Source organism: Xenopus tropicalis, chromosome 10, assembly GCF_000004195.4.
Source record: "Xenopus tropicalis strain Nigerian chromosome 10, UCB_Xtro_10.0, whole genome shotgun sequence".
In the NCBI taxonomy this organism is placed as follows: domain Eukaryota; kingdom Metazoa; phylum Chordata; class Amphibia; order Anura; family Pipidae; genus Xenopus; species Xenopus tropicalis.
In genome coordinates, this window is record NC_030686.2 from 39,341,961 (window position 1) to 39,365,261 (window position 23,301).

Below are 23,301 nucleotides of genomic sequence, written 5' to 3' on the forward strand. Positions count from 1 at the left end.
ACACAGGGTGTTAATAAAAGAAAAGCTGAATAAATGAAGTGGAACCGATGTGTATTTCACTTGCTTTGGTTCTGGCACCGGTTCTGCTCTCTATCCTACTTGACAGCACTTACAGCAGACATACAGCAGCTGGGGAACACCTAATGCACAAATCAATCATTTCTTTACAGTTTTAAGTAATCTTTTTTTTTTTTTTCCCCAAACCAACCCCCTGAAGCTTAGCCATGAACCTACAGGATAGTGATGTGCTGATATATTCCAGTATATTGTAGTACAATGTAGCCTTTATGTTGGCCAATAAGACCTAACGGTGGGAATTTCTGATGCTTTGTGGGAGTTCTCCCAGACTCCTGGGAACACAGAGGCACCCAATGGTTGTTGCCAAGACTGTCACATTGTTAAACTTCCCAAGAATTCTCACCAAGGCCCTTTGCTTGCACATTTAACTGCATCACTCTGCACATCTCAAGCAAAGCTCACCCATACATATACAAGCTGTCTCCAAATTGTCTCTTAAGCCAGAGACGCCTTCTGCGCACACTGAAGTTGAGAGGGTCTACAGGTTACATTGATTTAGAGACCTTACATGGCCTTTATTAGCAACACTGGGTTCTTTCCACTTCTGTCCAACATTTTCCCACCACTTGTCATCCTGTCAGACCGTTGCCCTCTGCAGGGTCACATGGGAACGACTCCCCAGGGTCCAGCCATTGTCCCTTTGATAGGGGAATTCCAGACCAGTTCAGCAGCCATATTACATACCCCTGAGCTTTGGTCACAGCCTCTTTCTGCTTTCCACTTCAGCCATTTACACTGATGCTCTTGAAGTCATGCTCTTATGAGGTCTCAGCTCAACCTGCCAGCTTCCAGTAAACGGGGGAAATTCCAGTATTCTTTCCTTCATGCTGTGATTGTTTATTCCCTTCGAACCAACCTGTCTCCAATTTGTCCACTGTTTATCCTGTGTTGGACTCACCCTCAAACGGCTGAGCTCAGAGCCAAACCTGCTACAAGAATCCTCACTAACACGGGCTAAGACTGGCTGTCAGTGTATATATAATGCTGAATAGTAAATGTTATTGTATAGTTATTCTGCCTTCAGTCCTGGGTCCACTCCGGCCTTGGTTTACTCGGACCAGGGCACTATCTGCACTAACCCCAGTGTTAACGTGGCTGTGGCATAATCATGTGTGAAAGATCAACAAGCTGTGCGGCATATGCTGATAAAGGATAATAATTTATTTTCAAAAGTGAATAAGTGCAATTAGCCTTGAAATGTCTACAAGTAAGACAATTAATACAGACATCTGATTAGCTGTACTGTTGCAATTTAGCAGCGGTTTGAAAGAGACGAGGATATGAATAAAGCAGGGAGTAAATAGAAAGATAAGTTATAAAAAGTAAAAATATAATAAAATTGTAGCCTCGCACCAATAGTGTTTAGGCTGCTCGGGTCAGTGGCCCCCATTTGAAAGCTGGGAAAAAAGGGAGGCAAACAAATCCAAAGTTATAAAGAATGAAGGCCAATAGCAGGATTGCTAAGAACAGGGCCTTCTATACATACTATAAGTTAACCTGAAAGAGTACCGCCCTTTTACGTGGCAACACATGTACTGGCAGGTAAAGACCATTCTTCAACAAAAATGGAAACCCTTGTCTATGGAAATATAACACGTATCTATTGATCTCAAATCTGTTTGACTGATAAGTATAATGGGCCCTAAGCAAACGATGTCTGAATCCCATAATCTTGTATAAGAAGCCAAACAGGACTGACTGTATCCTCTCCCACAAGAACCGCTTATTTTGCCTGTTATTAGAGAAAGGTTTATAAATATTCTTCAAAGCTGGTGCCCTCTAAGGAGGCTGGAAAAACTTCCAGTAAGGGTATTTTGGGCAAATTCCAGGACAAAGCCACAGTCTTTAATCAAAACGACTTAATTGCCCCTAGAGATGTTGGTTATTTGTCCAAAAACAAATGTCGCCTTTCTTCTGCTTCTCTTCAAAGCAAGAGACTAAAGAAGGCAGTTCCTTTGGGTTGCATTTGTTAGCACAGAGACCTTGACTGGTCCTTGACTGGTAGCCAGTACACAAATATAGTATTTTAAGCCATAGAGCTGGTTTTACAAGAAATTGCTTTTGTGCCTATCCAAATACTATAAAAGACCTCACTGTAAAATAAGGGTGGTATTATGTAGCACTATTGAAAGCCAGTTAGGTTATTAGTATTGCCAGTTTGGTTGCCCTATATTTCTCTCTCAATCTCTCTATCCATCTTTCTATATATCTCAGACTGGTGTCAATTGGGAAGGTTAAATCTCTGGTACCACGGGCAACTAATCTTCCCGAAATGCCTTTCCAAAGGCAACAAAGTGAATCCCCAGTGGAAAGGCATATGCGTTGCATCATTTTCTGAAGTTGCACAAAGTTGCCTGCAGAAGGAACCTTTACGCGACTTCAAAACAACGCGTAGGCCTTTCTGCCGGAGATTCACTTTGTTGCTGGTGTAAAGGCATTTCGGGGAGATTAGTCACCCGCGGTATCTGAAAATAACTGTGGGCAACTAATGTCCCTGTGGGCGCCTTGCCACAAACTTCTCTCTTCTTCAAACATAGAGGTGCCTGAGTCCCCTTCTGAGACAGCCCCCGTGACCCTGTGTGTTCTCAGCTGTCAGCTTTAAGTTTAGTAAGAAAAACAAATGCCTCCTTAGAAAGGTGCTTTCCAATCTGTGTGATATACATGATACAGCGAGATTTGGGGGGAAAAGGTAAATGCAGGTATTCTTGGAACTGTGACTGAATTACTGATCCACGTATATGTGTGTACTCAACTCAGAAGCTATGGGAAGCCCTGAGCAAAAGTTGGACATTCAATGTAGGAAATGAACTGGAAACATTTGACAACAACTATCTACAAGACAGATGCTCCTTTTCCCAATTGGCTGTATTGGGTTTACAGGTGAAACATTAAGGTCAGCAGTGACACGTGAGTCTACCATGTCACTACTGTATCACCACAGCCAGATATATGGGGGGTGCATGTGCAAGCCAGCGGCTAAGCCAGTGTCACTGCAGGACAGGAAAAAATGGTTTGTACCGATTGTGACCTTTCTTATGTCCTTAATAATTGTGGGCCTTTGACTTATTAATTAAACTTGATACAATACCAAACAGACGTCAGCGATACTGGCTGAACTCCAAAACAAACCATAGCGACCTCCCCTAGTATCCCCATGTTAATGCCCACCCTGACCGCAAGGATCATGAGAAATAAAGGTATTACCAAAATGGAAATTCTTAGTGTTTGCTTTAACATTTGTTGAATGCTGCTATTGTCTAACTATTACTCACAGAAATTTCCTGTTATCCCCGAAGATTAGGGCTGTGCTATCCAGGAAAATCTGCTTAGAAGGGCAAATGGTGGTCAGGTCACAGAAAACAGAAATATTCATATCTGTTCTGCTGAGATATGTTCATGTTATAATGAGCGCTATTGTTTTTATTATGTATGGTTTTTGAATTGGCCTTCCATTCTTTTTTTTTATTTGCAGTTTTTGAGTTATTTAGCTTTTTTTTTAGTAGCTCTCCAGTTTGGAATTTTAGCAGCTATCTGGTTGCTAGGGTCTTAATTACCCTAGCAACCAAGCAGCGGCATGAGTGAGACATTGGAATATGAATAGGAGAGGCTTGAATAAACAGCAAAGTAATAGAAAGTAACAATAATACTATAGTAGCCTCAAGAGCAAGTTTTCTGGATTTCTGTAGTCAGTGAAACCCATTTGAAATATGAAGAGTGTTGGAAGAAGGCAAATAATTCAAACACTATAAAAAATAAAAATGAAGACCAATTGAAAACATGCTAAAAATAGCTCATAAAACATACTAAAAGTTAATTTGAAGGTTAACTACCCCTTTAATGCAGCTTTTACTGTTGCTTTTATTTCTTCTACACCCAACACTAATGTAAGGCAAGTGCCACATGGGGCTAAATGTGGCCTACCTAGGGGTGGGCGATATCGGGCTAATTCGGTCGTTTAGCCCTGGGGCCAAACAATCACATTAGAATGGTGGGTATAAGCATCGTTGGTTTGGGGACCACATCAACGAGCCGATGTGGTCCCTGATCCGATTGAAAAATCAAACCTGCCGGATCAAGATCTGGACAATTACACGGGAAGATAAACTGTCGAATCGGTCTATAAAGAACCTAGACTGGATGATTTTCCCCAGTTTAAAAAGCCCATTCTGAAAGCCCCACACACACAAGTCAATAGGCTGCTGACTCTGGAGGAGACGAGCCAGCAGCTTACACAAGCCCATTATTGCCGGGCTTAATTGGCTGTAATTGCATCACACCCCTTACTTTTCTCAAAGAGATAACCCGTCAGCATTCAGTGCCCTTTCTCTGGCTCTAAGCTTCCAATTCGGCCATGCTCAGAACTAGCTTGTCCTGAAAGCTTGCAATTCCTCATCTACTGAATCTTTAGCATTCCTGGCTTGTGAGGATGGCTTCTGTAGCTGACACGTCTATAAACGGACACACAGGTATAGGGCAGAGCCTTACCTCAAGCTTCTTCTCCTTGTTGCTGAGAGTTTCCTTCTGAGCCTGTGTATACTCCATCAGCATCTTTGCTAACTGCCTGCGATCATCCAGTTCTGCTGCTAGCCGCCCATTGTATTCAGCTAGTAATATGCAAGCCTCGTCCACGGTCTTGGATAGACGCTCTGCCGCCTCCTTATCTGAAAAGTACAGATGTTTAATGGGGGTATTTTTGAGTGCTGCTAAAATCAACCTTAGCATAGCAAGCCATATAATGTCATCTTAGCCGCCATAGTTCAAATTTATTTTAGCGCTGAGTTGCTTTTGGCGACTGCTTATTATACTTCCAATTTGAAGTAAATTACATTTTCTTAGCAGTATATTACACAGAATGATTAGGGGAAAAAAAACACAATCATTGCTTTGGGTCAAAGAACATTTTTATCCTTGCTCAGCGAGATAAAAGAGCTGCCATACTGCTTACTCCAGATGAACATTCTTCATAGCAGCAGCAGCCATTTGGCAGCCCTTGCTCCCATGCAAACACACAGAGAAGGAACATGTTTCTATTAATGCTGAACCAGGAAGCCTGTGCTATAAATACTGCATATTCCACTTTTGCTAACTCCCATTAATTTTTATGCTCTTTTTTTATTCTGCCCTACTAACACAAACCTGTGATTTTTTCCAACAAGGAGACATCTTGCACCTCCTGTGGGAGCGATGCAATCTTCTGCCTGACGGCGGCATCTCCGGACGCTGCATTCTCTAGATCTTGCAGAGCTTTGATCAAATCTTCGGTCTGAGAGAGAGAAAGAAAGGGTAAGTTGGTACAGAGTGGCAGAAATGTTATTACAGTGCGGAGGGCTAAGGGGTTTCAAAGCAATTGGCACATACAGTTTATAATATACCGGTATTCATATCTGCAAGAAATTCAGTGATTACAGAAAAGGTTTTGGATATGAGGTCACTATCTGAACATAAAGGGGCATATTATGTCAAAGGGTGAAAAGTGAATTGTTCATGATGGGTATGATTTAAAAAAAAAAAAAAAAAAGTAATATAGAACGGACAATAGCCTTTTCTTCGTTAACCATGCCCCCCAAAACAAAAGCAAGCTTTGTGCAGAAGGAAGAGAGAACCTTTGCTGCTCCAAGATCCTCAACCCCCTGCCGGAGTCATTAAAATCTCAGGCAGAGCAATTTGGTGCAGCTTCTTGCCTTGATTGTAATTATCCACTTGCTAGCCTAGCGGGAGGCAGAGGATGCAGCAGCAATTCTAAAGAGAAGTATTAGGAACATAGCTCAGTGAGCATCCCCATCAGTGGGGACGACTAGCCTCAGCCAATGGTTCAGCCAAAAGGCTGGAAATGAGCAAAATGTTGTGGAAGTGGCGAAGGCGCAATTGGGCAGTGAGGTTTATGGGAAGACTGGGTTACAGGGTCAGTACAGAGTAGATATGGGAGTACAGTGTTCAGATGCTTTATCTCAACCCAGCTCCACCAACGGGTGATTAATCTTCTTTTATTAACTCTGCTAACCTTCACAAATCATTATTATAGGTACCACGGAGTGTTCCGTGCCTGACACTGATTAAGCAAGGAAAATATTTGACATGCACCTCTGCCTCGCTCTCTAAAGGGAAATTTTACCCAAATAATGAAAAAAGTGGGTTTTTCAATATACATTAACAATTTAGTTTTAAAGTTATTTGTAAAAGTAAATGAAATTGAATTGAATGTAAGCTGCTTTTCTTTTCATTATGCTAGTAGCTGGAGAGTATGAATAAACACCTTGACCAGCCCTGCAGTCGTCTGTATTATAAAGGTCTATTACATACCAACCAGCATTTCAAAAATATAAAGAGGGACAAAAAGAAATGGTGCGCATAGTGCAGTGACATTTTTTTGACCACACTTCCTAAATCAAACTACCATTTTACTAAATTTGTCAGGTTAATAAAATGTTGAACATATTTCTGAGAGTTTTGGGGTCTTTGTTTATGTGTTATTACAGTTTTGCTAAAAATGGTGAAGTTGCCCTTCAGCTGCAAGTCTCGGTTCCCCCAAGAGACCTGTTTAGCTTACTAGTTACAATTGTGTCTAAGTGCAGGTGTAGCTTGTTAAGATCTCTGGGCTCTCTGCCAAAAGCTACATTATTACATTTGAGAAACATAGTATCTAAGTGCAGGTGTAGCTTGTTAACTTTTCTGGGCTCTCTCTACCAAAAGCTACTTTTAAATTAAGTTTCAGAAACATTGTATCTTTTTTTAGCATTCACTGCAGATTCAGTGCAGGAGATCAAAGGGAAATGAGGGACTTTTCAAAAAGTATCTGGGACTGTGGGCTGAGCTGTCAAAATCAGGACTGTTTAAAACCTAACATTTGACATAAAAAAACTTAGTATTAAAAAGAAGGCAATATCTAATACTAATACTATTTGCAATTCCTCTTCAGAAATTCCAAACTGGCAGCTCTCCAGTAGGAATTGCACCAGCTATCTGGTTGCTATGGAACAAATTACCTTAGCAACCAGGCAATGGTGACTGAGAGACTGGAATATGGAGAGTTCCAAAGCAAAAGGTAGAAACTACACTCACTGTAGTGAGCTCGGTCTTTACCCTCTACTTTGCGGATATGTTAGGACGCAGCCATATGGCTAGGGGACCCAGCACCGAAGCATTATATTAGAGTGTGTGCAACTGGGAATAGAATTGGTGATACACATGAATAGAGGAGGCCTAAGTAAAAGGATAAATAATAAAAAGTAACAAGAACATTAAAATTATAGCTTTAAAGAGTAATAGTTTTTGGTTGCTGGGGTCAGTGACCCCCATTTGAAAGCTGGAAAGAGTCAGAAAACAGCAAATAATTCCAAAACTGTTATAAATAAAAAACAAAGACCAGATGAAAAGTTGCTGCTGCCCTTTTCACAACAAACTAAAAGTTAACTTGAAGGTGAACCCCCCCCCCCCCCCCCCCCCCCCCCTTTAACAGCGCTGTCAGGTTTTGTCCTTTGTAAGACAAAATACCCCAAAGCCCAGTTATATGTGACTAATGCAAAGATCGATGGGCGACATTTTAAAGGCTTGCTGTATATATTTACACCCCTGTAGAACAGAGACGCAAAGATGGTAATTAAAGAGTGACAGATTCACTGTAAAAGCAGTAAAACAAAAGGCCCTTTTTAAAAAGTAGGAGAATACAAATCGCTATCAGAGCAATAATAGGGAATAAAAGCAGCTGAAAGTATATCCATTTAAACAGTATTTCTATATGACATTCACTATCTTCTTTCCCTGACTCGCTTACCACTCTGCTGCTATTGCCCTTCATGTTAATGTCTAATTTTCGCTCTTTTTTCCCTATAACGCTGCTTATCTGCCGCACACAACAGACAGGAGAGCCGCAGCAGCCGCAGTACAATCGGGTACAACAGGCCTCCGACATCCTGCTTTATCTCAGCGCAGTTACATCCCACATGATGGATGGTCTGAGCCGCGCTAAGGAGGCCCTTCACTTTGTTTGTACGTGCTGTAAATTTCACTTCTAGAATCTGCTGAAGACGCCAAAAATGATATTTATGTGTTCCGAGCCCGGGCCAACTATCTGTAATGTTTGCGAAGAAAGGAATTTTCTGGATTGTATTTCCTAGTAAGGGCAAGCGTATATGAGATATGGACGGATACTGGACAAGTAAGCATTTACTCCCAGATTGATGAAGTTTGTGGGTTTAATTGTGTAAATTAATTAGCAAAATATATCCTTCAAAATATCCCAATTGGCTTGTTCCTTCCTTTCCAGTGTGAGTCCAGATTAAGCTGAACCCCAGACTCTATGTGCAGCGGTGTAACTGATACAGTTCTGTTTGAATAGGATTTCAGCATTAAATAAGGAAAAATGTACCCCCTACTGTATATTATAAGGATTTTAGAAGTAACTGAAGTGTTTTGTGACCATATAAAGGCACAAGGCTGCAGGCTGAGTTATACAGGGAACTCTGAGTATCACTCATGTATTATAAGGGATAATGTACCCCCTACTGTAAATGATAAGGATATTAGCAGTCACTGAGGGGCTCTGTGCCCATATAAAGGCACAAGGCTGCAGGCTGAGTTATACAGGGAACTCTGAGTATCACTCATGTATTATAAGGGATAATGTACCGCCTACTGGAAATGATAAGGATATTAGCAGTCACTGAGGGGTTCTGTGCCCATATAAAGGCACAAGGCTGCAGGCTGAGTTATACAGGGAACTCGGAGTATCACTCATGTATTATAAGGGATAATGTACCCCCTACTGTAAATGATAAGGATATTAGCAGTCACTGAGGGGTTCTGTGCCCATATAAAGGCACAAGGCTGCAGGCTGAGTTATACAGGGAACCCTGAGTATCACTCATGTATTATAAGGGATAATGTACCCCCTACTGTAAATGATAAGGATATTAGAAGTCACTGAGGGGTTCTGTGCACATATAAAGGCACAAGGCTGCAGGCTGAGTTATACAGGGAACTCTTGAGTATCACTCATGTATTATAAGCAATAATGTACCCCCTACTGTAAATGATAAAGATCAGGAAGCCTGAAACAACTGTAAAGAAAGAAAGACTAGGAGAAAAATATGTGCATGGTTCAAAATGATACACTCCAACCCTTTTCCAACTTGTTGACCCTGTGCGATGCAAATGGTGTTCGCTTTATTTTTGACATTTCACTTGCCATAGACCTACTGCTGGCGCCTAACGCTGAAAATAGGCAAAGGTTTTTACCAGAACAACGATACATAAACTAGTCCTCACCAAAAGGGGTCCGGCAGAAGTATCCCGAGGGGAGTAGTTGCCTGGATAATCATCATCTTCCTCTTGTATTTGCTGGAAGGTGCGTTTCAGTGATTTCTCTTCGTTAACTGGAATACAATAACATCATTACTGGACAATAAAAGGCCCCCAGACTTCACACAGCCAATCATATGGAACAGACGTTATTCAGTACCACTGAGCATATCTTTAAATCTGTTAGTGCGGGTAATAAACAGATGCACCATTTATTAAGATCAATATCCCGAGACATCTGTCACATCTGCAGCGCTGTACCAATCTGCTCTGTAAATACAACTCTAATAATAATACAACACGTTTAAGCAAATACAGCAAACCTAGAATCAATAACGGTTAATGCACCATATTCAGTATGTAGGTCTCATTGCAGACACAGAATTACGGGAACATTTTTATATATCGCTCCATAACCTATGATCACATAACAGTACCCGGCACAGACTCTGATTAGAGAAATACAAAAGCTTATTAAAGGCCTGGGTTAAGGTGGTAAAAACACATACTGTTATCAACAATCAACTTGAAGTAATTTCTAAAATGATCTTTGACTGGGGAGAAAGGCATCTCTTAGAAGAAAGGAGCCATGCTTGCGAACATAAGTCATTCCTAAGAATAGCCGGCGACTCCCATTATTCTCCTGACAGCAGTGAGCCTTGCTATTGTCTGCTCGAGGGCAGCACCAAGTGCATTCTGGGAGCCTCCCAGTACTGCTAGCTCTTCATCTTATCAGGGGAAAGCACCTGAATTGTAAGAAAGCAGGCGTTAATTGCACATGCCATAAAGCAACGGCAGGGAACACAATGCGCCGCTAACCCACATGTCACCGATTTTATGTCAGCCGCCATTTACTACTTATCCTAGGGCTACAGTCCTGCTGTAAGAGATTAACTTGGCGCCCGCTGAAATGAGCAAGTGTGTATGCTTTTCCAAATGTAAGGCTACGTTGTGTAAAAAAAAACAAAAAACGCCACTTTGATAGACAGCAGCGGGCAATCATCCCCTTTAATCCCACAGCAGGGAAATCTTTATTAAATTATTCAGTTTTTACACTCCAGAAATAATTCTCTTGCTTCCATAATGAGCCGGCCTGGCTTCTTCCAGCGAGCCCAAAGACTTTCTTTATCTCTAGGAGACAAGTCGGGCGCTGCAGCTCTGGGACTGGCGCCATTACGCTTCTGAGCCCTTCCGTGGTGGAACTGATCTACCTCAAACTACAGGAGGATGAAATATGACCTAAAGAAAGGACTGGGCGTATTTTTTTCCCCTATAACGCTGATGTAAATTCATTGCTTATATCCCAGCTTTCTCTGCAGCAGTAGGGGGCATTGAACCTAGTGGATCACTTCAGATGGTTCATCCCATTAGCACTGGTGGGAGGATGTAGGTTTAAATTAAGCAATGACTATTGAAAACCTCCATATGATTGGCCCAATTTAGAATTAGGGAATTGCTGTAACTCTGTTCAATGATAAATATAGCAGGTATTTATGACCTTAAATGAACCACTTGCCCTTCTATCACTAACTTCCATAGCCCAAAATCTAAAGGAAAACACTATTCCTGTACAAAACCCTCATCTTTGTGATGCACACTTCCTCCTAGTAGCAAAGCTGGCAGTCACTTCCCAAGTGAACACAAATAGCATTGGTCAAAGGAAAAATATAATAAACATAATACAGACACAAATCTAGAGCTTGGCCTAGAAAGAACTAGTTTGTACAGATCACCAAATATGTCTGTCTCATGTGTCCATCCTCGCGGTTGGCCAAATTGTACGGATATAATCATAAGGACCTCTGGAGACAATTTTCAGTAAATGATTAGCATTTCCAGTTTTAGTAGCTGTGAAAAAGTAGCTGCTACTAGTAGCTCTGTAGCACCCTTAGGGCAGGGGTACACAGGGAGATTAGTCACCCCGCGACAAATATTCGTTGTCGCGGGCGACTAATCTCCCCGCAATGCCATCAATGTAAATTGCCCGTAGTTTTTGGGCGAGTGCGGGACATAACGCGTATGCCATCCCACAAGCAATTTACATTGTAGCCGGTGGGATGGCATTGCAGGTAGATTAGTCGCCCGCAGCAACGAAGATTTATGTCACATGTCACAGTTACTAAAACAGGAAATGCTGATCATTTACTGAAAAATGTCTCTACGTGTGTTTTAGCAGAGGCAATTGTCAGTATTGTCAATAGGGATTCTACCTCCCCCTGAAGACTCTAAATGCAGATTTTGCTCAGGCGCCTTCAACGTCGCCCGATCGAGAAGACGACCAATATCCAACACTCTTGCGATATCCGTCTTCACGTCAATCCACCATACTTGCACCAAATGTCATACAAAACAAGGTTCTGTACGATACTATTGGTGCGTGTATGGCCAGCTTTAAAACTGCTTTCAGGTAACCAATTGTTCTACAATCTATAACCCCAAAACCTTAATAGGTCACAGTATATATGTTCATAAAGCCTGAGGGTCCCAATTGCAAATTTCCAATGGGCATTTCTGTAATCAGAACCAAACTGGGCCAAGTTGCTGCTTTGGGAGAAAAATATATAGAATTAAACAAAGCTTGAACAAAGGGTCAGATGGAGACAATGTACCTGGTGTTTCCCTGGGGCTCTCATCATTTTCGATTGACAGTCGGAGCTGTTGGATAAAATCAGCCGAGTAAACGCTGCGTTCCTGCCAGATATGCAGCAACCTTTCCAAAGGCTTCCGGCACCCATCCTCTGCCTCGCTGCGGGAGAGAAGAAAAGTGGGTATGCTTGGCCAATGGAGATATAAAGATGCCAAAAGAAAGGAATCCAGTATATGGGAGGAATCCAGTATGTGAGAGGAATACAGTATATGGGACACACTGCTAGGTTACCAAAATGGTAGTGCATACGTGAGCAGCATTACAGCTGGATACAAAATGTGTTCACAAATGAAATATATCCACAATAAATTGAGATATTTATATGACCCTTGGCATCCATACTGCTTCTGGATTTCCTACACAATTTCACTGTAATGAATCAATTATCTACTGTGCTTGGTCAATTTTCAATCAGTGTTCCTTTGTACTTATTAAGGGCGCCCAATCACAGACATGAAGAGGTGGGAGTGAGCAGCTGGTTGTGGCAAATGGCGAGTTGGAGGAGTGATGCTGAAACACAGCCAGTGACACTGCGTGCCAGACATGGAATCAGAGGGACACAATGGATGTTACTTTCATCCCTCACTCTTCAATAAACAACTGTTAAGATTTCCAGCAAACTGCGTTTAGCCTGAAAGGCCATGTTATAACATTCAGGGGGTAAACGCTACTATATTATGGATTTAATGGAGCAGTATGCCCAAATTAAGTGTGCCAAGATTAGAGAGAAGGAAATTGCCTTGTTTACAGTCACATTCTGTTTATGTTCCCTTTAACTACAAAATATAAGGAAATAACTGTGTCCGTATAAAATTTTGCCTCTCTGCACTTTTGCATTAGAGATTTGCCGACTCTTCTTTTTTTACAATAAATTTCTAAGGTAAGCACTATGTATTTATGACCACAAGATGGTGATCTTCATTTGATATCTAAAGAGAATGACAAACCAAGCACTATGGCCACTTCTCCTCACATATACAAAGTATCAATTGCACAATAATAATAATATGCTACCTCATATTTAAATATATGTCTCTGTATATTAAAAACACAATGCCGGGTATACCTGGACACATGCGAGAAGGCATCCAAGAGCACATTTTCAAACTCGCGGGTGAATTCTGGTCCTTTTCGTTTGCTGTTCTGAATAACATCATTGGCCAAGTACAAGAAAGTCAGCTTCCGGCTTGACTTGGCTAGAAACGACAAAGAAAACACAGGGTTAGATATTGCACATACTGTATTTCATCCAGAGCATATATATCAGATATATTTATCTTCCTGGTTGCAGAGAAAAACCCCGATAACAGTAACTGCTGTAAACTCTGCAAAGCACAGTAGCCCAGTGAAAATATAGATGTTCCGATTCAACACAACCACTTAGAATTAGTGCTCAACTGATCATCCAACTGCCTTCATGGCAGTCCCTAGTAGTGCACTAAGCTCTTCACTAGCAAACCAGAAATCAAACCTAAAACATAAGAAACTGGGTAGAATCTGGGCAATATCTGGGCACTGCTGTGCAGTGCAACAGCCCAATATACTTTAAGTAGCATTCTACAAGAATGTTGTTCTGGGGCATTACCTGGTATTTTGTTACAAAGTATACTGTGGCTAAAGTCAGCCTTTTACTTAAGTAGATGAATTTGCCTGTGTATATAAAACTGAATAAGCTATACATTTCTATACAGTGCAGAAAACACTGTCACTCAGGCTGATTTTCCTTCATGGTAGAAGCAGCCAACTTGCATAGCTGCAGGTACCTGCTGTGGCCAGCCGAGGGAGCACCAGCTCTATCACAGCGTAAGGCCAATAACCCTGACTTAGAATTCACCCATAATGAAGATATCCCAAACAGGAGAAACACAGCTCTGACCTGTTGTTTAACACTTGACAGCGTTAATTCAGATAATCTACCTTTACTAATCTACCTTTTATAATTCCTGTTTATACTCTTACATAAGGCCAGATGATGGCACTGCAGTTCCCCCAGTGAGCCTGTAGGGGCGTGGGAGTAGCTGAGTGAGCCACCGCAGACAGTGAACAATTGGCCACTCGATAGAAATGGCATGATTAATAACCAGTGTCCAATACAAAGTGCACCTTGGAAATATGTAATGTCAGCTGCTCCATTTAGGGAGAAATAATGGTGCATGTGTCGCATTACTGCAGGCATCATGAAAAATCTCCTACTTTTGTTCTATTTGTGTACCCGCTACTAACTTTAGTGTGTCATAAGGGGACGCCAGCGTGTTCCACATGAGTAATGACTGGGCTCCGGCACAACTTGCACAGGCGACAATAGGCATTTTATATTTTCCCCCTCAATACTATGTACTATGTATTCAGTTCATCAGGCTGCTGTGCCTATTACCGAACAAGCTTTCTACCCCTTCAATTAGCAATGCACAACATATCTAGAGGTGGCCATATACAGGCTGATGGGGTACACTCTCTGATCAATCAGACCATGGTGCCAAATGCATAGAGAGCTTCACACATATTAGGGGCTTAAAACAGTATGGCAGACTTTCTGTTGTTCTAATTGTCCACGCAAAATGCAAAAAGTAAAGAGGAGCTGTGGCTATGGACCAGTAGGTCATGTATTTTTCAACATTTCTTTTTTTTGGAAATATATAGGCAACCTACAGTTGCTGCCGCAGCCATGGGTGCCAATGTAATGAATTCTGCAACAACAGTACCACCTGCTGGTCAGTTCCTGTAACTTTAGAGTCAGAAAGATAAACGTTCAGAAGGAAAACAAAGAAGTGTTCTGATCTTGTTCTGCCGAGGAAAGATATCAGAAGCCTCAGATGCCTTTGCCCATCCTCTGCCTGAGTAAAGCAACATCAGAACAATTCTCTGTTTTCCTTCGGAACATATCTCTTTGACTGCCTTTTACTGTACAGTTACAAAACATAAATAGCTCAAATGAAAAATATATATAAATTGCAAAAGGTCTTAGAAAAGCAATTTTACATTATTTTTTAAGCTTTACCTATCCTTTAATCACAGCCTGGGGCCATAGATATGTAAGCCTACTGCCAGAAAAACAATAAATGGTTATAAATATAATTAATAATGCCAATGAATACCCCAGCGTTCTACTAATGGGACCTATCAGGAAACTCCTGCTTTGTCCCAGGGGCTATTGCTTTATATTGCTGGGAAGATCAAATCTTGATCCCTGGCTGCATCAGATCCCTCTGGAGCACATGGGGCATTTCCTTCAATAGTGTATTTGCCATAAACTGTCAGTTTGTTGGAGGATGCATTAGTAGTTTCATTTGTCTCTTTCCGGTGGCACCAATAGTGAGTCCATGTTGTTCCAGTGCATGCACGAGGCTATTATTCTGGCACAATGGAGGGTCCACAGACCCCAAGCTCTGGGACACGATGCCAATAAAATACATGCCAATGCCAGCACAGGGACAGGGCTAATGAGAAGCTATTACTGACACGTAAATGCCTTGGGGATCACTAAACTGCCAAGCAGGTAGCCAAGGGAACCCAGCTTGCGGATAATGTCATTATCATGTTCTCTCTGTGGGAGATATTGATTTCTAACCCCCCTTGATACTCATGCTCATACATTATCCCTAATAGGAGCACAAACCATGTCCACAAACAGCAATGTTATTGTTTTTCTTTTTTTTTTTTTGTGCCCATTATGTTTGCCCTTGAGAAATACCTCTTCTGAGTTGCACGTTCCATGCAAAATAACCCGCTGCTTTCATCCCTCAGCTCTTAGATTTCAGGGATCTGACGTATTTCTGTGGAAATGGCTCTGTTTCATTGGAGTGTCCTTTAGTGCATGTTTCCTATTTTCCTCTTACCTCCCCTTCTGTTCATCTGGAAACAAATCTCATTTTTAATGCTCACGGAGCGAGACTTTGCGGCTACATCCCATTAGTAGAACGCTGGGGTATTCATTGGCAATATTACTTCCATCTATAACCATTTACTGTTTTTCTGGCAGTAGGCTTACATATCTATAGCACCGGGCTGTGGCTAAAGGATAGGTAAAGCTTCAAAAAATAATGTAAAATTGCTGAGGACGCTTTTCTAAAAACTTATATATATATATATATATTTTTTTTTTCATTTGAAAGGGGGAGATAAGTCACCCGTGGTAGCACAGATTGTTATAGAGGGCAACTAATCTCCCCGTGTCCCTTTAAGCAGATTACAAGCCACTGACGCTACTGGTTTAGTTGTAGTTACTCATATTCATTTCCCCAGGGTCTCCATGAATTTTTAATGAAACATGCTCATTAAAAACAAACGGTTATGCAATTTCTCTTTTTATAGCTACAGCGGAGACAGCTGAATGGGAGGGCCAATGACTGTCACCTAGGATCTCTCACTTAGGATATCATTATATTGTTATTAAATCCTGCCTAATCTATTGCCATCATACAAACCTTCAGACATAACCCCAGAGTTCCACATGTACAGCAGGGGATTCCTGCCCTAGATAATCCTGAAACTAAAGCCAAATGGAAAACAAGGTGGGGCTTAAAGCCAGCAAATAGCAACTACAGGTTTATTTTATGCAAAGAAGGTTTTTATTTTCTACTTATTTGGATTAAAATGAAAGGCCACGCAGTTGTAAAGCAATTTATGTGCATGGAGTGAATGCATGGAGATGAGTGAAGATGGATATCTGTATAGATCCAAATACACAGAAAGGCAACAATCATGGGACCCCTTGTCATGCCCAATCCTTCCTCCCTTCATGACTCACAAATGGCACTTTTGCGACTCTTGGGGCCCCCTCTGCACAAAATTTTCATTCCTTAGTGGGTTTTATTATGCCAGAAAGTAATCTCTGTTCATGTGGGGAGCTTTGAACCATGACAGCTAGCGACTTAACCCAAATGGCATTCAGGATAGATCTTTGGTTCATCCGACCTCTAACCAATGACCGCCACCATCAATACAATGATACAATAAAGAACCAAGACAATCCCTCGGAAGCAACTACAAAAAGAAAATAATGAAAGAGTGAAAAGCTGTCTGGTACAAAGCACTTCAGGGGCTGCGTTTCCCTATATTCTTCCTAACGGCTGCCTGTCTTGCCTTCGTTCGTCTAAGACTAACCTACATAGAGATGAAAGGCGCTGGTCTCTCCGGGAGAGAAAGCTTATGAAGTCCTTATGATATTGCCAAGAACGATCTCATGTTGAACACATTACGCAAACTGCATAATAAATCAAAGGAACTGCAGGAGGCCGTATACGCGATAGCTGCGATTAGCGCAGAGTATCTCTACATGCCACTGTGGCAGAGGTTATCTGCAATATGATGGAATCAAGCCAACGCCATTGCTCCCCCAGCAGATACGACTACATATAGACTCACTCGAGCAATTATAGTCCTCATTAACCGAATTAAGGTGGCCATACACATTAAGATCAGATCTTTTTCCCAATATATCCACCTAAGTTGGGCGATACCAGGATAATTTGATCGTTTCTCCCTAAGGCCAAATGATCAAATTACAATGACAGGTATAGGAGTCGTCAAATGTCTTTCCCGATCCAATGGGAAAATCAAACCTGCCCAATCAGCACAGTATAATAAAAGACTAAAACCCTCTTGGATGAAACCCAGATATCCACCAGTGTGTGGGTCCAAGCAGTGAAACTAGAACCCCTTGCCATACAAATAAACGGAAGTGATCCGGGGCTTCTTGTGCTTGTGTGCCATAGACAAAGAGATGACAGACGTTTTTGCCATAAGGCAAGTAATCCCCAGTAGTGTTGCATAGCTCCCATCATTCAGCAGGTCAAGGGCCTGACTCTTCGCCTTCACATACCCCACTCCAACACAGTTTGGCAAAGACCAAAAGTCTCAGCTGGCCGTTCAACATGCCACACCCCCTCCAGTGACATCAGAGATGGGCAGGTCTGGCGCAGGTATATAAATCGTTATGAATGTGCGTGTATTTGCGGCTTATAGTGTGTGCACAGAAAGCATATCTACATTTATACACATAAGCGAGAGCTGCCAAGTGGCTACACCCAAATGAAGTAATCATGATGGTCTCCATTAATGTTTATAGGAAGATAATATGAGAGCTCCTACTCGCGTCTGTTGACGTATACCTGAAGGGGAAGAAAGGTATCCCAATTTCTACTGTCGGAGTCTATTGCTTATTGAATGTATGGAACATTCCTTCTATTGACAAAATCCTTGCTGACCCAAACAGGTTGAAAATGCCGCAGAGCAATCAATGAATTTACATTCTCACAATCAGCCTTGGGGGGGATATTGAATTCTAGAGCTCATGCTAGGTTGTTATTGTGCCCCAGTAATTCCATTATTCTGTGCTGAATGAACTGGGGTAAGAGCACCCTTGGGCCAGTAAGATGTTGCATGCCATCAGTATCTCTATCACACAGGTTCACAAGAAAATGGGCAGACTTTCATGTGCCTATGGGGGTATTTATGGGCCCCAGTCAACTTAAAGGCTCCACTGTATGACAATCATTTTCATTTAATCCAGCCCTTGAACATGTTATATTAGAAATAATCATCCCAATACTTGTAACAAGTAGCCATGCAGGATGTAAATTCAATATGTGGCCATTTTAAAGGGGGTAAGGTGACAGCCCTAGCCCTGATACACAGACCAACAAGCTGCTGACTCCCACTCTCTCAGTGCATTCTTATTACAACCCCACCCTACAAACTTAATTGCCCTCACTGCTTTGGGCAGGTATGAAAATCCTGTTGGCAAAGTGCCGCATTGCCATTGTTAATGGGGTTCTCCTCTGTTTCCACCGGTCCTACTGTATACTTTATGACTGGTGGCCCCTCAGCCAAGTATTAGATTAGCCCCATTTGGGTTAGTGCACAAAACTCTACTGAACTATATCCTATGAACAGTATCCATCTACTCACAAAATAAAATGTGAATTATGGTAGGATTGCTTAGTGTGCACAGGATATTTCTTTACTCTGTATCTGCATATATACCTGGGAGTAGAAGCTGCTGTACTGCTTGTCTCAGCAGAATTAAAATAAGAAATTCTCCCTGGACAAAAATAACTGCACAGATGCTGCTATTGTTGCCTATGGAGATTTTGAAAATTACGTCAATGAAGGCAAGCAATATAATAACTGTCAATATCCAGGGAAGCATTATTCCATGCACATAATCAGCTCCTTGTATGTACCATAAACTCTGTATGCTGGAAGTAATAAAAAAAAATAAATATATTAATTAAAAAACTTTGGGCTCAAAACTTGCTGCTAGGGTCAACAGTCAGAAAGGTACATTTATATAAAAACATATATTCAGATATATTGATATTTTTTTAATGAAATGCCAGCCGTACACACAAGTCTGAAGATAAATATAACTCTTAGTTCCAAAGGACCGGATCCAGTTTAGATACATGGCCTGTGCTATTTATCAGCATTTCACAGGCTTCTTTCACCAAGGGCTTCTGTCCTTATCACAGCCAGCACCCTGACCTCACCCCTTTGGATCATTACATTAAAATTACAGTTAGGTTGGGTTTATATGGTAAGCACTACTGCTTTGCATCACTGAGGTCCTGAGTTTAATTCCAGCCAGGGAAACTACCTGCAAGAAGTTTGTATACACTCCCCGTGCTTGTGTCAGTTTTCCTCCCACAATCACAAAACATACAGGCTCCTAATAAAACTGACCTTAATTGGACAGGTACCTTAAGGTCCCCATACACGGTAAGATCTGCTCGCTTGGCGAGATCGCCAAGCGAGCGGATCTTCCCCCGATATCCCCACCTACGGGTGGGCGATATCGGGGAGCTTGAAGTTAAAAAAAAAATAAGCCTGGGGGCCAAACGACTGGATTATGTAGGCGGCAATGGGGCAGTCGGTTCGGGGATCGCATCAACGAGCCGATGCGGCCCCCGATCCGACTGAATCTTTTAACCTGGCCGATCGATATCTGGCCAATTTCAGAGGGACCTATATCGGCAGCTTCTATCGGCCCGTGTATGGGGGCCTTTAGACTGTAAGCTCCAATAGAGCAGAGACTGATAAGAGCGATGTATAACCTCTGTAAAGTGCTGTGGAATATGTTACAGCTATATAAATAAATGATAATATAGTGTTGCCTGGAGATAACAGTTAGGGTGAAGACACACAGAGTTACTAGTAGCAGCTACTTTTTCATGGCTACTAAACTCCAGAAAATACCCTGCCATAGACAATACTGAGAATTGCCTCAGCTAAGGGCTCTGACACACGGGGAGATTAGTCGCCCGCGACTAATCTCCCCAAAATGCCTTGAGAGGAAACTTCCGCGATTTCACTTAAATCACGCCGCTGCGTATGCCATCCCACCGGCGATTTACATTTTCGCCGGTGGGATGGCATTTCGGGGAGATTAGTCGCCCACGAACAGGGAGACTTGTCGCGGGCGACTAATCTCCCCATGTGCCAGAGCCCTTAAACCCCTGTAGAGATTGTTATCAGTAAATGATCAGCATTGTTTATCTGAGTAGCCACGACAAGTAGCTGCTACTAGTAGCTCTGTGTGTCTTCTCCCTTAGGGCTCTGGCACACGGGGAGATTAGTTGCCCGCGACAAATCTCCTGTGTCTCGGGAGACTAATCTCCCCAAAATGCCATCCCACCGGTGAAAATGTAAATCGCCGGTGGGATGGCAGACGCAGTGAAGTTTCCTCTCAAGGCATTTCGGGGAGATTAGTCGTGGGCGACTAATCTCCCCGTGTGTCAGAGCCCTTAACAGAGGCAATTCTCAGTATTGTCTATGGCAGGGTATTTTCTGGAGTTTAGTAGCCATGAAAAAGTAGCTGCTACTAGTAACTCTGTGTGTCTTCACACCCTGCTGTGTAGCCCCGGGGGCAGCCATTCCTGCACTGGTATAGCTGGGGTGTTTGCTACAGAAACCCTACTATAGTTTATATAAATACCCCGCTGTGTAGCCCCGGGGGCAGCCATTCCTGCACTGGTACAGCTGGGGTGTTTGCTACAGAAACCCTACTATAGTTTATATAAATACCCTGCTGTGTAGCCCCGGGGGCAGCTGTTCCTGCACTAGTACAGCTGGGGTGTTTGCTACAGAAACCCTACTATAGTTTATATAAATACCCTGCTGTGTAGCCCCGGGGGCAGCCGTTCCTGCACTAGTACAGCTGGGGTGTTTGCTACAGAAACCCTACTATAGTTTATATAAATACCCTGCTGTGTAGCCCCGGGGGCAGCCGTTCCTACACTGGTACAGCTGGGGTGTTTGCTACAGAAACCCTACTATAGTTTATATAAATACCCTGCTGTGTAGCCCCGGGGGCAGCCATTCCTGCACTGGTACAGCTGGGGTGTTTGCTACAGAAACCCTACTATAGTTTATATAAATACCCTGCTGTGTAGCCCCGGGGGCAGCCATTCCTGCACTGGTACAGTTGGGGTGTTTGCTACAGAAACCCTACTATAGTTTATATAAACACCCTGCTGTGTAGCCCCGGGGGCAGCCATTCCTGCACTGGTACAGCTGGGGTGTTTGCTACAGAAACCCTACTATAGTTTATATAAATACCCCGCTGTGTAGCCCCGGGGGCAGCCATTTCTGCACTGGTACAGCTGGGGTGTTTGCTACAGAAACCCTACTATAGTTTATATAAATACCCCGCTGTGTAGCCCCGGGGGCAGCCATTCCTGCACTGGTACAGCTGGGGTGTTTGCTACAGAAACCCTACTATAGTTTATATAAATACCCCGCTGTGTAGCCCCGGGGGCAGCCATTCCTGCACTGGTACAGTTGGGGTGTTTGCTACAGAAACCCTACTATAGTTTATATAAATACCCCGCTGTGTAGCCCCGGGGGCAGCCATTCCTGCACTGGTACAGCTGGGGTGTTTGCTACAGAAACCCTACTATAGTTTATATAAATACCCTGCTGTGTAGCCCCGGGGGCAGCCATTCCTGCACTGGTACAGTTGGGGTGTTTGCTACAGAAACCCTACTATAGTTTATATAAATACCCCGCTGTGTAGCCGTGGGGGCAGCCATTCCTGCACTGGTACAGCTGGGGTGTTTGCTACAGAAACCCTACTATAGTTTATATAAATACCCTGCTGTGTAGCCCCGGGGGCAGCCGTTCCTGCACTGGTACAGCTGGGGTGTTTGCTACAGAAACCCTACTATAGTTTATATAAATACCCCGCTGTGTAGCCCCCGGGGCAGCCTTTCCTGCACTGGTACAGCTGGGGTGTTTGCTACAGAAACCCTACTATAGTTTATATAAATACCCCGCTGTGTAGCCCCGGGGGCAGCCGTTCCTGCACTGGTACAGCTGGGGTGTTTGCTACAGAAACCCTACTATAGTTTATATAAATACCCTGCTGTGTAGCCCCGGGGGCAGCCATTCCTGCACTGGTACAGCTGGGGTGTTTGCTACAGAAACCCTACTATATTTTATATAAATACCCCGCTGTGTAGCCCCGCCATTCAAAAAGAGAAAAGGCACAGGTTACATAGCAGCTAACAGATAAACTCTGTAGAATACAATGGTGTCTTATCCGTTATCTGCTATATAACCTGTGCCTTTTCTCTTATTTCCCAGCTAAAATGGCTGCCCCCGGGGCTACACAATTTATATAAACTATAGTAGCTTTCCTACCCCAAACACCCCAGTTGTACCAGTGCAGGGCAACAGTATATTATATATTAATTTAAAAAACTTTCATTTTTTAGTGTTACTGTTGCTTTAATGGTCCCTCAACATGTTGGCAAGATGATCTATTTCCTAAATATAAACTGAAATCGCAATCAGTCAGGATCCCCCCAGTATCTATACTCACTGGCCCCGCCCTCTGGGCCAATATTTACCCCCTAATAACTATATTTACCCAAGTTAACACTTTACAATACAGATACAAATGAGCACGGAAGCATTACACGGCTTTATTAATAACGCAGCTGAGCAATATGGCAGCACCCACGTACAAATATAGAGAAAAGCACAGAGAGCCAGTGAAGCGGGCCCATACAGACATAGAAGCTGCAGCCATGCTTACCTTTCCGGAGCTCCCGCTGCCACACCGTCACAATAGACGCAGCGTGCTTTCGGTGGTGGATCAGCCACAGCGACAGCGTCTGGACACTCTGCTGCGAGTTGCTCAGCTCCGACAGCTTCTTTTCCAGGGCCGGTTCGGTAAAAGACGCCATGTTTACCCGCTGGGAGGCCCCCACCGGCCCAGAACAAGATGGCCGCCTCACCTCTCACCCCAGCACCGCGGGTTACGTGTGGTAGAACGG

At 42.8% G+C, this 23,301-nt stretch overlaps 1 protein-coding gene across 2 annotated transcripts in view; it reads right to left on the reverse strand.

Annotated features, from left to right (window-relative positions):
* rprd1b (regulation of nuclear pre-mRNA domain containing 1B) overlaps positions 1 to 23,285 on the reverse strand; it is a 39,622-nt gene extending 16,337 nt beyond the window's left edge. The window contains exons 1-6 of one of the 2 annotated variants that reach the window (XM_012971622.3): positions 23,061 to 23,285; positions 13,089 to 13,218; positions 11,985 to 12,121; positions 9,343 to 9,449; positions 5,215 to 5,341; positions 4,564 to 4,739 (exon numbers count right to left, since the gene is read on the reverse strand). In XM_012971622.3, coding sequence (XP_012827076.1) covers positions 4,564 to 4,739; positions 5,215 to 5,341; positions 9,343 to 9,449; positions 11,985 to 12,121; positions 13,089 to 13,218; positions 23,061 to 23,211 — 828 coding nt within the window. In that variant the 5' untranslated portion in view covers positions 23,212 to 23,285. 2 annotated transcript variants of the gene reach the window in all.
* Positions 23,286 to 23,301: the final 16 nt, after the last annotated feature.